Consider the following 14,662-nt stretch of genomic DNA (forward strand, 5'->3'; position numbering starts at 1 on the left):
GCCAATCACTCCAAAAGTTGTCATGACAGAATTACGTTAAGGCCTGTTATATACATTTTCACGAACAGTTTAAAGACAATTCACACACAGATTGCTGCTACGATTTTAAGCCGCATAGAGTCTTTAAATCTTTTAAAGGGTATGCTTTTCCACTTTTTCAACTTTAGTTATTGTGTAATGTTGCTGCTTGAGCATAAAAAAGATCTGCAAGGTTACAAAGCTCAAAGTCCACTCCAAAGAGAGATATTTTATTTAAAAGAATTGTCACAGTGCGAAAAAGACCCAAAAGCGAAAGCTGGTTACAGAGATTTATTGAATAGCAGAAAAATGACAAAATATGCTGTCTGATGGTCACCGGCCTTCTAGGCGGATGCACAACAGGAGAATAAAACTCAAAAGGACCAGGCTGCAGCCAGGCGAAAGACAGGTTGTTGCCATCATAAAGTCTGCACTGGAAACATTGAGAACTGACTCCACTTGGCAGAAACAGCAGCACAAAATAGCAGGCTTGTTGGCAAAGGATAACAGGTGGTACCTTTCATCTGATACACACACACAGGACAGAACAGGCCAAGATAAGCAGAGGTAAATCACAACGATGAGGCCTCTGTAATGGGCATGAAATGAACAAACATTAAACCGACAAAGAAGAGAGAAGACATGAGATCTAAATAGCAAGAAGTTCAGGGCAAAGGGGAAACAGGTGTGAGATGGTGAGCTTGGGCGCGAATGCTGATTGAGATAGTGGACAGCTGTGTGAGAAGTGAGAAGGAAAACAAGCTGAGAAATCAAACTTGACTGCTGACAAAAATCCACTTAAAGCGTCTTAAAGCGGACAAACTTAGAATGGTTAAAAAAATTATTTTAACTCTGTTCCCAAACATTATAACCCCAACAATTAATATTTTATGGAGAACAGCTTGTTTTCTGTTGTAAGCTCTCGCTTTTGTAAGAATGTCCGCCGCTCCTTAGGAAAGTTAACCATGGTTTTTTGTGATCAAGTACTGTTTGTATTACCTTAGTTTTTAGACAAATATCACGATATCATCGTATCTGTATATGTATATGTATAAGAAAATTACAAAAAAAAACATACCGCTCTGAAACGTCCTGTGAAATCCATGCTTGCAAAGTCTGTGCATGAAATCCATTCTGCACGATCCTCTTGTTCGTTAACATTGTCAGGGTCTGAATCGAGCTCGAATTGGTTTGAAATTGATGCCATCCCCAATATTTACAGTAGAGAAGAACTCGCAGGTATGGAGAAGTGGGACATTTCCTAAACACGCACTAAGCGCTACCAATCACAACACACTGAGCCAGCTAACCAATCACAACACATTTCATATTTCGGAAGGAGGGGCTTCATCAAAATCGGCATGTCTGGAGAGAGGGGCTGTAATAATGTACAATATGGGAAGAATAATGTGTTTTAATTGGGGATGGGGGGGTCTGACAACCAGTCAGTAACTGGTGTGACCACCATTTGCCTCATGCAGTGCAACACATCTCCTTCGCATAGAGTTGATCAGGTTGTTGATTGTGGCCTGTGGAATGTTGGTCCACTCCTCTTCAATGGCTGTGCAAAGTTGCTGGATATTGGCAGGACCTGGAACACACTGTCGTATACGTCGATCCAGAGCTTCCCAAACATGCTCAATGGGTGACATATCCAGTGAGTATGCTGGCCATGCAAGAACTGGGATGTTTTCAGCTTCCAGGAATTGTGTACAGCCTTGCAACATGGGGCTGTGCATTATCATGCTGCAACATGAGGTGATGGTCGTTGATGAATGGCACAACAACGGGCCTCAAGATCTCATCACGGTATCTCTGTGCATTCAAAATGCCATCAATAAAATGCACCTGTGTTCGTTGTCCATAACATATGCCTGCCCATATCATAACCCCACCGCCACCATGGGCCACTCGATCCACAACGTTGACATCAGCAAACCGCTCACCCACACAATGCCATACACGCTGTCTGCCATCTGCCCTGTACAGTGAAAACCGGGATTCATCCATGAAGAGAACACCTCTCCGAAGTGCCAGACGCCATTGAACGTGAGCATTTACCCAATCAAGTCGGTTACGACGACGAACTGCTGTCAGGTCGAGACCCCGATGAGGATGACGAGCATGCAGATGAGCTTCCCTGAGACGTTTTCTGACAGTTAGTGCAGAAATTCTTTGGTTATGCAAACCGATTGTTGCAGCAGCTGTCCGGGTGGCTGGTCTCAGACGATCTTGGAGGTTAAGATGCTGGATGTGGAGGTCCAGGGCTGGTGTGGTTACATGTGGTCTGTGGTTGTGAGGCCAGTTGGATGTACTGCCAAATTCTCTGAAATGCTTTTGGAGACGGCTTATGGTAGAGAAATTAACATTCAATTCACGGGCAACAGCTCTGGTGTAGGCCTACATTCTTGCAGTCAGCATGCCAATTGCACGCTCCCTCAAAACTTGCGACATCTGTGGTATTGTGCTGTGTGATAAAACTGCAAATTAGAGTGACCTTTTATTGTGGGCAGCCTAAGGCACACCTGTGCAATAATCGTGCTGTCTAATCAGCATCTTGATATGTCACACCTGTAAGGTGGATGGATTATCTCGGCAAAGGAGAAGTGCTCACTAACACAGATTTAGACAGATTTGTGAACAATATTTCAGAGAAGTTGGCCTTTTGTGTACATAGAAAAAGTCTTAGATCTTTGAGTTTAGCTCATGAAAAATGGGGGCAAAAACAAGTGTTGCCTTTATAATTATGTTCAGTGTATATACACTCACCTAAAGGATTAATAGGAACACCTGTTCAATTTCTCATTAATGCAATTATCTAATCAACCAATCACATGGCAGTTGCTTCAATGCATTTAGGGGTGTGGTCCTGGTCAAGACAATCTCCTGAACTCCAAACTGAATGTCAGAATGGGAAAGAAAGGTGATTTAAGCAATTTTGAGCGTGGCATGGTTGTTGGTGCCAGACGGGCCGGTCTGAGTATTTCACAATCTGCTCAGTTACTGGGATTTTTACGCACAGCCATTTCTAGGGTTTACAAAGAATGGTGTGAAAAAGGAAAAACATCCAGTATGCGGCAGTCCTGTGGGCGAAAATGCCTTGTTGATGCTAGAGGTCAGAAGAGAATGGGCCGACTGATTCAAGCTGATAGAAGAGCAACTTTGACTGAAATAACCACTCGTTACATTTATTCATTTAGCTGACGCTTTTATCCAAAGCGACTTACAATTGCTATATATGTCAGAGGTCACACGCCTCTGGAGCAACTAGGGGTTAAGTGTCTTGCTCAGGGACACATTGGTGTCTCACAGTGGATTCGAACCCGGGTCTCTCACACCAAAGGCATGTGTCTTATCCACTGCGCCATCACCACCGTTACAACCGAGTTATGCAGCAAAGCATTTGTGAAGCCACAACACGCACAACCTTGAGGCGACAACCAACAGCAGAAGACCCCACCGGGTACCACTCATCTCCAATACAAATAGGAAAAAGAGGCTACAATTTGCAAGAGAAAAATTTTGCCTGGTCTGATGAGTCTCGATTTCTGTTGAGACATTCAGATGGTAGAGTCAGAATTTGGCGTAAACAGAATGAGAACATGGATCCATCATGCCTTGTTACCACTGCCCAGGCTGGTGGTGCTGGTGTAATGGTGTGGGGGATGTTTTCTTGGCACGCTTTAGGCCCCTTAGTGCCAATTGGGCATCGTTTAAATGCCACGGCCTACCTGAGCATTGTTTCTGACCATGTCCATCCCTTTATGGCCACCATGTACCCATCCTCTGATGGCTACTTCCAGCAGGATAATGCACCATGTCACAAAGCTCGAATCATTTCAAATTGGTCTCTTGAACATGACAATGAGTTCACTGTACTAAAATGGCCCCCACAGTCATCAGATCTCAACCCAATAGAGCATCTTTTTGATGTGGTGGAACGGGAGCTTCATACCCTGGATGTGCATCCCACAAATCTCCATCAACTGCAAGATGCTATCCTATCAATATGGGCCAACATTTCTAAAGAATGCTTTCAGCACCTTGTTGAATCAATGCCAGGTTGAATTAAGGCAGTTCTGAAGGTTAAAGGGGGTCAAACAAAGTATTAGTATGGTGTTCCTAATAATCCTTTAGGTGAGTGTAGTTTTGTAAGCTAGATGCACTAAAAGTATAGTTAGTAAATAAGGCAGCCAAATAAGTCACAAATAACTGAAGTCTACAACAAGCATTCCAGACGAATAGATAACTCAAGGTACTAAAACAAACACAAACATCCAAGTGTGTGACACAAGCATGCAGAAAGTCTAAACACGTCAGCTGAATGTGAACTTGGTCTTGTCTTTTCAGAGCAGCACATCTCAATCACACTGTCTGAGGGAATATTTTAGCTTTATTGCAATTAAAATTACACTGAATTGACATGCAAAACAAGTTCTTTGGTCTTGGTAAATGCTTCCTAGCCAAAGTGATTTATAGACAAAGTGTGCTTTCAGTTTCTATACCGACACCTACGCCAATACACTTATTCCTTACTGCCAACAGTTGTTCAACCAGACATCTGGTCAAACTCTTTTGGGCCTCAAATTAACAAGGACAGGTGGCGGTGAACAGGGTTATTTTAGTATCAGTGAGACACTGTAAAATGTTCTTTAAAAAAAATCTGTTTTTACAACAAACAAAAACATTACAACTGTGGTTGCCAAAATAACTCAGTAAAAATACTGTGAAAATGTAAACATATTTAAATAACATCCTGTAAATTTTTACTAAATAAATAACTAAATAAAAATTTAATTTTAAAGGGACACTATGTAACTTTTGGCTCTCTAGCAGTTAAAAAAATTAAACTGCATGCATTTTGCGAAAGAACATTGTTTTGGTTGTGCTTTGGTTGTGTGTGACTGTGCGGATGAATATGGTTATAAAACATTCACTACTAGGCTTACGAGATCTAACCAGTTTAGATGGAAAGATCTTAAGCTGACTAGATAAAGACATTACCGTAGCTTTACCCATAAATAGACACAGTACTTGAAAATAAATTCCAGTACAGCGCTTGAAAAACTATAATAAAATAATCTTCACAATATGTATGCTTTACAATCAACTCTGTTAGAGAGCTTCATATGGCAATTTATCTGTTCAATAAAATACCTTACTCACCTCTTGAATAATAAAAACCCCATCATCTCCACGTCGCTTTTATAACATTTCAAATCCCTCAGTTCTCACCATCTCCGAAAAGCCAGAAAGTCAGCGGGGAAAGCAAAATTATTTGCCAGTGGGGTAAGAAAAATAATCTTGTTTCAATTTGAATTAAGATTATTAGAAAAATCTTATTTATCAGTTTTGCAGTGTAAATAAACACAAAATGTAAGGTTGAATCTATTACAGTTTTTTTCATTTTTACAGTATTTTACAATTGCAATATTTTTAACAATGTTCAAAATCAAATTAAATTAAATTTTAATTAAAATGAGAACTGAAAATACAAAAATAAAAACTAATTTAATATATTTAAAAAGCTTTAAAAAGCTTTTTAAATATTTTAAATTAGTTTTTATTTTTGTATTTTCTGTAATTTAATTTGATCAAAGTTTTAGTAAATGTTGTTTTTGTCATTTTTATTAGCCTTTGATTTTTAAAAAAATATGTTGTTAATATGTTTTAATATATATATTTTTAGCACATTAAGTTAAACTAAATGAAGATGAAAAATGTTGCTTTAGCAGCCAGCTGAAATAAAATAAGGAGTTTTATATTGTAGCCAGGTTATTTCAGTTGTTATTATTTTATTTAGAGTAACACATATTTATTATGAATTAATTTTAGATAACTATAATAACCCTGGGTGGGGGTCATTTAAAATTCAGACAGTTTTAGTCAGCCTTGATTATTGTATTTTGTGAAAACAAATGAATTTTTCAGACACATACAGTGCTTAGCATAACTGAATACACCCATGCTAAAGTTGACTAAAAAGAGGAATAAAAAAACATCTTTTGGAAATTGATCTTAATGCCTTAATTTAAAACATGAGGAAAAATCCAACCTTTAAGGACACCAATTTTCTTTGTGAATTAATTATGTATCGTAAATAAATAAATGTTTATTCAGTCAGGACACCCCCATGTTAAATTCCCATTATGGCAGGCAGTTTTCTATTTTTAACGGCCAGTTATTTCATGGATCCAGGATACTATGCATCCTGATAAAGTTCCCTTGGCCTTTGGAATTAAAATAACCCCACATCATCACATACTCTTCACTCTACCTAGAGATTGGCATGGTGTTATTTCAGTTAGTCTAATAGCTGGTTTGATTTGCATTGAGGGATCTTATGGAAAGTATCCCATGCCAATCTCTAGGTTTGGTAAAGAGTATGTGATGATGTGGGGTTATTTTAATTCCAAAGGCCAAGGGAACTTTATCAGGATGCATAGTATCCTGGATACAAAATAACTGGCCTTTAAAAATAAAAATCTGCCTGCCTCTATCGGAATTTAACATAGGGGTGTCCTGACTTATGCAACCTGTATTTTAAGGAAGAACATTTATTTATTTACGATACATTATTCATTCACAAAGAAAATAGTTGTCCTTAAAGGTTGGATTTTTCCTAATTTTTTTTAATTAAGGCATTAAGATCAATTTCCAAAAGATGATTTTTTTATTCCTCTTTTTAGTCAACTTTAGCTTGGGTGTATTCAGTTATGCTAAGCACTGTATGTCTTAAAAGTGCCCCTGAATTGATGAAATCAAAGCGCAATTTCCACAGACAATCAAAAACCTTTAAAATAACAATAATATTTTGTAAAAAATAAGTATAAAAAATGTAATGTCATTGTGATCAAAAAATTGACTGTTTTCAGAATGAAAACCCTTCATGGTGTTAACTTTTTTCTTTTTTTTTAAATGGACAGAAAGATGTTTAACACACTCTTCAGGTTTATGGGGGAATGTTCATGGTTCACAACAAATTATACATTTTTACACTAATCAGATTTGTACTGATTATTACAAGTTGCCAACTCAACTTGTCATCATACAATAAATACGAATTCCCATTAATCTGAGGTTTAAAGCTACAGTATGGAAGTGTTTATGGTCAAACGTGAACAATTAATAATCTGTATAATGCAAGCATCTCTTTTTATAGTATATTACTGTATAGCAGAGTGAAATGGATTAAATATGGAATCATTAAATCTGACTCTTTCAGTGTGATATATCTGTTACACAGCTTAGGACTTTACTGTAGATTTAATGACATATTGCTAATCAGATCTGCTGTAATATTACATTCCCAAATTAAAGTTCAAAGAGAAGCCTGTTCTCTACCAATAAAATCAGACGTTAAATAAATGTGACCCTCCCTCCTGTCTCTCTCTCTCTCTCTCTCTCTCTCTCTCTCTCTCTCTCTCTCTCTCTCTCTCTCTCTCTCTCTCTCTCTCTCTCTCTCTCTCTCTCTCTCCTCCTGCAGGCTAGACAGAGCGGAAGCAAGCTGCAAGCATCCAGCATCCATCTGAAATCTCAGGAAAAGCTGGAGAAGATCCATCATTCCCAAGGTGAAGCTGGTAACAGCAGCGGAGAGAAGACGAGGAAAGGAGGAGGAAGAGGGAGAAGACGCGGCCATGATGGGCACACCTCTCCGGAGGAAAGACCCGGTATACGAGTGAGTTCTTCCATTTTTCCTCGCCCTCCCTCTGTAGAGTTGGACATCACGGACAGGTTTCCATAGCAACGGCAGCCAGGGAAGCAGGAGGATGATGATGATGATGCAGCTGCTGTCTGCAGTCATGGACTCCTCCTGAGCAGCGCAAATGCATGTATTGTGTCACAGTGTCATTGGCAATGAAATTGTAAGAATGGCTGAACATACAGTATGATGAGTTCAGATTTAGATAATGTAGACTTTATCTTCTCTTTTGGGGTGTTGGCCCTTATTCAATAGGAACTGGATGGACAATTAATGTCAGACTTTTAAAATAATAGAACCTGGAATAAGTCATGAGGTTGAAATTGCAGGCTCCAACCAATGGTGCATTTCCTGAAAGCATTGTTAGCCAACTATGGTCACGAGTTCTGTCATTAGCAACATAGTTCAACGATCTGTGTTTCCCGAAACCATTGTTTCAACGAACATTGGCGAACAGTACTGCAGCTTTCTGCCTGGTACACATTGTACGATTTTGGTCTGTCCCAGATGAAAGATGACCAATTGTGGCTCCAAAACGGTGGTTCTACACGTACTTCGTACAGTGAGAGAGGTTCAAAGATGGCCGTTGTTACAGTCTTGCGTCCAAAGATAATCTGCAATAGTTTTCTGACAGTATCATAAATTCAGCATGATCCTCTCACAGTGTGTCTACGGACTAGCCAATAAAACTGCAAAATGAAATTGCGTATTGATCAACACGACATGGCTCTAAAACTTAAAACTAGTTACCTCAAGCTTCATTTGCAAAATATATCCCAGGTTGGACTCTTTTCCCAAGCCATAAACACATCCATATTCTCCTCTTTTGCTTACTCCTTTTTTTTTCAGCCCACATAAAAAACACAATTGCCAAAGTGTGAAACATCTTGCTCTATTTGTTTACCACCAGTGCATGCTAATGACGTTTTATTCTTCTATACAATCTTGCGTCATAGACTACAATTCAATAGTTGTCATCATCGAACAGTCTACATACACAGTGTATTGTACACAAGTTTATTAGATCCATGTCGTACAGTGTGATTTGTAATGAAATCGAAACAGACTGTAGTAGGGATAAAGCATGATGGATTCCTATTGGCTGTCAATGTTTTTACCGTTCATCAGCTAGGAAAAAAGTGATTCCGACGATATTGTTATTGTTATATTTGTGTGGACTCTTTTGTGGTTCTTTCATATTAGGACGATTTTTAGATGTGTTTATAGTTATAGTTATTGTCCTTGTTGTGAACAAGCCTTAAGAGTATAAGAGGAAATCCACGATTGAATCAAATAACGCAAAGAACAGAGAACAAAAATTGTAAAGTAGTCCTCAGATGACATGTTCATTATTTACAGAAATAATCCCACAATAATTTCATCTTCAACTAATTAATTAGCAGATGTTATTACATCATTAATGACAGTTCTACTGTATATTGTTGAACCAATGTTGTTTTATTTAGTTTTTAGTTTTATTGATTTATATAGCTCATTTAATAATGACAGAGTCAAACAAAGTGCGGCACAAAAGTAAAATAAAAACAAATAAAAATCACACATAGTAAAGTTGTCACGGTTAGTTTTAGTTTTCATGGACTTTCTGTTTTTTTTCATTACATTTATTCATTTAGCTGACGCTTTTATCCAAAGCGACTTACAATTGCTATATTTTAGAGGTCGCACGCCTCTGGAGCAACTAGGGGTTAAGTGTCTTGCTCAGGGACACATTGGTGTCTCACAGTGGATTCGAACCCGGGTCTCTCACACTAGAGGCATGTGTCTTATCCACTCCGCCATCATTAGTCATATGTGTTCCCTTTGATCTAGTTTCTCACCACTCATCAGTTGCCATAGACACTGACACTAATCACTGTGTATTTAAGTTCCTCCCTTTGTTCTGTCCATTTGTTTGGAATTGTTCGTGTTAACACGCTGTCTCGTATTTTGGCTGTTTCATCGTCTTCGTCTTCTGTGGATTTGAGCGTTACAGAAGTATTAAACAGCAAACTTACTCTAGCCCATAAGCCGTTTTAAAAAGCCAACTGTGACAACTTCTGCTTCTGAGAACCCATTTCATGAGGTCCATTGTTCGGCAAATTTGCGCTGGCAAAATCCAGTCATCCATGCGATCAGGAATTCACTTGAAGACAAAAGTAATTTTGCATCAGGTTCAATTTGTTCATGTGGATTCACCATGTTGACTAACAGAAAGCTTAGTATTAAACTTGCACTATTGACAACAGACAATGGACCCTTTTCACCAAAATTTTGCATATACAGTACATCCCAACTTTTGCTGTAGCCTTTTTAAGCTAATAAAACGTAATAATAATTAAATACTTTCTATGTGTAGCTGTATTCAGTAAATAACCTTGTAATAAATGGGTAAAGTATAGTCAACCAGTCATCAATCGTGAAAAATAAGTAAACTCTTTCAGGGTGATACGAGACCTACAGTAGTCGCTCTGGGGGGTTATTTTGCGATATTGATTAGCAGACTGTATATTAGTAATAAATTACTTACAAATGATATTAAAAATGTAATGGACATTTTGGATCTTATTTGTAAGTAATTGATTATGCCAGATCAGTGCCAATGTGTTTCCTTGAAAACATCACAACTGCAATGTAACACAACAGCTACAACTAGGCTATGACTGTCATTCACGTTAAACTGTCTGAGTTTACAATCAGGAATTTGCACGAACCACTAAAATTAGCAATTTATCTCGCCGTGGCTGTGTGACGGTGTTGAAGTCTCGTTCGAGAGTGCTGTCTTGATAATAAAGAAGGCCTGGAGCCATCTCACCAAAGAATGCCTTTGAGTTTGAACTGAGCACTTGTGTGACTGCAGCTGTCACATTCCAGACACATGCAAAATAACAGCACAGCAACTGGCGGCCTGTAGGATAAACACCACGGACAAATCCTCAGAGCTAAACACCACATTAATCTTATTTATAATGATATATGTGACATATAGCAGTTGTGTTTCCAACCTGTTGTTCAAGTTATATCACCTGATATAGCAGCCAAATGAATTTCATTACATTAGATTGAACTAGGTGCAGTAAGTGATTTCTGAGAAAGTGGATCAGACTGAGCAGCACAACACACTTGTAGCCAATCAGCAGTAGGGGGCGTGTCCAAACATGATGGGGGAGGAGAGAGAGTGAGCCAATCAGCAGGATGCATGTGTTCACTCATGCTGGGGGAGAGAGAGTGAGCCAATCAGCAGTAGGGGGCATGTCCACTCATTATGAGGAAGGAGAGAGAGTGAAGAGAGATTTTAGAAAGAGAGATGGCTCAGAGACATTACAAAAGAGAAAAGGTCAGGGGAATATAGTTATGATCAGGCAAGAGCTTTAAAACCTGAGACAAAACTAGAAAAGCTTTCCAGTGCTGGAGAGACCTGAGCGGGAAGGCCAGAAAACGGATGTCGAGGTTGCGTTGTTTCTACTCCGTGCATGAGTAATATTGGTTTGGATTGTCATTGTTTGTATGGAGCTGCTAGCCACTAATAACAAATACTTGCGTGCATAAACTATGTTTATTTTTTGTTCTCCTTTGTCATTCATTCATCATCTACGCTTTATTTTTCATGAAGCATTATTTTGCTTCACTACAGCAATGATGAGGACACATCCACTCTTGCATTGTGTTCGTGCATTTTGGGGGCGGAGCAATGAAGGGAGGAGTCGGTTTCAGATGTCAACAGGGTTTCTCATAAATTTCTTACTGCACCTTTAAGTGGCATTCAATTTAAAGAAAAACAGCAAAGCGCACTTTTCAAGTGGTTCACAGTAGTCTACAAGAAATGTATTAGGTTTTACATGATAAAACTGTATTGTTTGAAATGAAAATAATACAATTATATAACCTAGATACTGTCATCTTTGCTCAATTTGAAGTGTTTTTGCAAACAGTCACCTAAGCCGGCCCCCGTAAATGGCACTAGCATGACGTAACTACACACAACATGCTTCTCTCTCCATGACTTCCATTGTACACAGTGTTCCATTGAGATGAGTTGTAGATATAGACGAGTCTGATTATAGATCTCTTTGGGAGGTGTAGGAAAATGACAGTATGACTGGTTGATGGCACCACACGTCTAAAGCAGCAGACTAGAAAAATATAAATTGAGACCTCCAAAAATCAAGGAAAGGTAAAATATCTGCTATACAATGAAATTATAAAGTTAAAATGTTAATTCACTGAGATTTAAGTATTATAATCCCAACTGACAGCACACTATCAGAAGAAGCCAAACCAAGAGCTGTGACAATCTCCAGAACAACTGCAGCCATAAACACAGAAAACAGCAGGCCACCATTATCATTACAGGAGACGGACCAGAGTTGCATGGGTAACCCTTTTCTTGCTAAAGTTTTGGAGAAACTACTCTCTCCCATTAACACCATTCCAACAAAGCTAAACTGTTTGCAGACCATCCTCTTGGAAAACAGCCCCTTGTGATTGTTGTCATACACACCTTACACATACCTTTACACACACACACACACACACACACACACACACACACACACACACACACACAAAATAAAGAATGAAAAGATATTTCCTTAAAAGATTTGAAAAACATATTTAGGCCTCACACATGCGGTATTCCAAAAAAAAGGTTTCACTTTACTGGAATACGCATGGAAAAGCAGTGGATTGACAATCCAATTAAAACAATTACATACTGAACCACAAACTAAACAAGTCATGAATCATATGTGATTACTGTGGATAATGACTGTGTTTTCAATCACTGTTAACGAATGGTAATCATAATCACCCCTAAATCAATGACTATTGCAGTCTTGACATATGCAACTTCCAAACCAATATAATGCAAATAAATTACATACATTTCACAAGTACAGTAAACGATTGTAGGCTTAAAAAGTAATATAATAAAAATGAATAAATATTGTCAGAGTTAATGTAGTTTACACAGTGGCGGGCCGTGCATTTCACTAGGCCTTCAGTGAATTAAAGGTGCAATGTGTAAAAATTTTGAGTATCTATTAACAGAAATGCAATATGACATCCATAACTATGTTTTCAGTGGTGTATAAAGAACTTACTTAATAAACCGTAATGTTTTTATTACCTTAGAATGAGACATTTATATCTACATAACCGCGGGCACCCCCTTCTATGAAGGTCGACATATTTTGACGTCATGTTTCTACCGTTGCCGAACGCGCAAACATCGCTACAGAGTGCGTTTCATCACTACCTTGAAAGATAAGCAGCAGAAAGCTAGAAGCTAGCCATAAACACCGTGAGTAGTGACTTTTCCCTTGTCAGTGGTGTAAAATATGTAGTTGGATTGTTTCATGTAACTTAGTTCTTCTCCCTCGCTGTGTTATGGCTTTGCTATGTGGGGATAAATATGCTGGCTATGTTCGTGAGACAGCTGATTAGTACTCTTGTTATTGACGGTAAAACAGCAACGTTACAGGAATCACCAACCCGTCGATCGCGGTCGACAAGTCAATCTTGGAAGCATTTTAAGTCGATCACGAAGAGTTTTCAAAATCAGAGAAAAAAAGCCTATTGTGTGTAGTAAATGGTGACTAGGGGATGTGGAGGTGCGCGCTGTTACAATCATGCTATTTTTGCCGCGCGCACCTTTGGGCTCATGCGGACGCGTCGAGTTTAAACAAGGCTTTACGCTTTAACCAGCTCAGCCACAGTAACAGCTCATATTTAGCGAGCTAAACTTTTACTACCCTACTAGAAAAAATATATAGTTGCATAGTTTCATGTGGTTCTTCTCCTTCACTGTATTATGAGTTTGCTATGTGGGGGGAAATGTGCTAGTTACGTTTGTGAGACAATCAGCTGATTACTATTATTATATTATATATTAAGACCCTTGATCCTCACCTGACTATGGCTTTGTAAACTTTATATCCATGATGTGGTTTATAATGGACTGTGGTATAGAAACAGTGACAATGATACACACTCTTGGCTTACTCTGGCTATTCTCTGCTGTCTCAGACGACGATATGTTTGTCCCATTTTAGACACCGTAGCTTCTTCGAAAGGGAGGGGTGAGCAGTGGGCTGAACCCTTAGTGCAACTCGCAGCCGAACCTCTAGATGTCGCTAAAAATCACACACTGCACCTTTAATAACTTTTAATAGCGTAGCAGCGCACAGACTCTCTGTAATTGTTGTGAAATTGCTGTTTTTATGTTGCACCGGCAGTTATTGGGTTAATGCGGTGAGTTTGGAATAGGCCGGTAGAGAGAAACGAGCGAGTGAGTTCGGCGTGTGCATTAGTGTAACTACAGTGGTTCTTGATTATATTAAAAAACTTACTCTCAGCAATGGTGAGATCTTGTCGGATCCCTACGCAATACCTGACGATCTTTGGATTGTGGATGACAAGAAGTGGCCAGCAATTGTATGGCCTGATATATATAATTATCTAATTTGGAAACCAAGTGTGTATACAAGAGAAATGATTAGAGCGTACAAATCCCTTGATGCATACAACTACGTGCTATGTGGTCATGTGCAGCTCGTCAAATACTTTGATGCAACACCACCACCATGCTACTAGCCTAAACCCTTTACTCCGGTACGAAGACCGCGGGTCTTTTGCCTCCTGGTTGCGTGCGCAAGCAGTGATGACGTCGCCGAGAAATCCTTGTATGGACTATTGGGAATAATTTAATACTCATTTATGGAAAAAAATATATTAAAGTGCAAGTCAGTGATTCTGATAGTGTTTAGGCCAGCAGAGAAGGCCTTGCTGGCCCTGACGGCCCACCACTGAGTTTACATAATACAATAATGTAAATACATTACTTAAATGAACAAATAGACTCACCTTCGTGTCACTCCAAACCCATAAGCAGAATGTCCCGGCTGCTGTTTTACATACAACAAAAGTAAACTGGATCTCATATTC

At 38.9% G+C, this 14,662-nt stretch overlaps 1 protein-coding gene across 6 annotated transcripts in view; it reads left to right on the forward strand.

Moving 5' to 3' along the window:
- Positions 1–14,662, forward strand: part of palm2akap2 (PALM2 and AKAP2 fusion) — a 151,935-nt gene that overhangs the window by 15,795 nt on the left and 121,478 nt on the right. Inside the window, exon 2 of one of the 6 annotated variants that reach the window (XM_077243263.1) lies at positions 7,505–7,696. In XM_077243263.1, the coding sequence (XP_077099378.1) occupies positions 7,656–7,696 (41 nt within the window). In that variant the 5' untranslated portion in view covers positions 7,505–7,655. Of the gene's footprint in view, positions 1–7,504; positions 7,697–14,662 lie in introns of those variants that run through there. The other 5 variants (XM_077243261.1, XM_077243259.1, XM_077243257.1 and 2 more) reach the window with 5 other exon arrangements.

This window comes from Siphateles boraxobius, unplaced genomic scaffold (assembly GCF_051911475.1).
Source record: "Siphateles boraxobius isolate OS27281-9 unplaced genomic scaffold, OSU_SipBor_1 25, whole genome shotgun sequence".
NCBI classification, from domain to species: domain Eukaryota; kingdom Metazoa; phylum Chordata; class Actinopteri; order Cypriniformes; family Leuciscidae; genus Siphateles; species Siphateles boraxobius.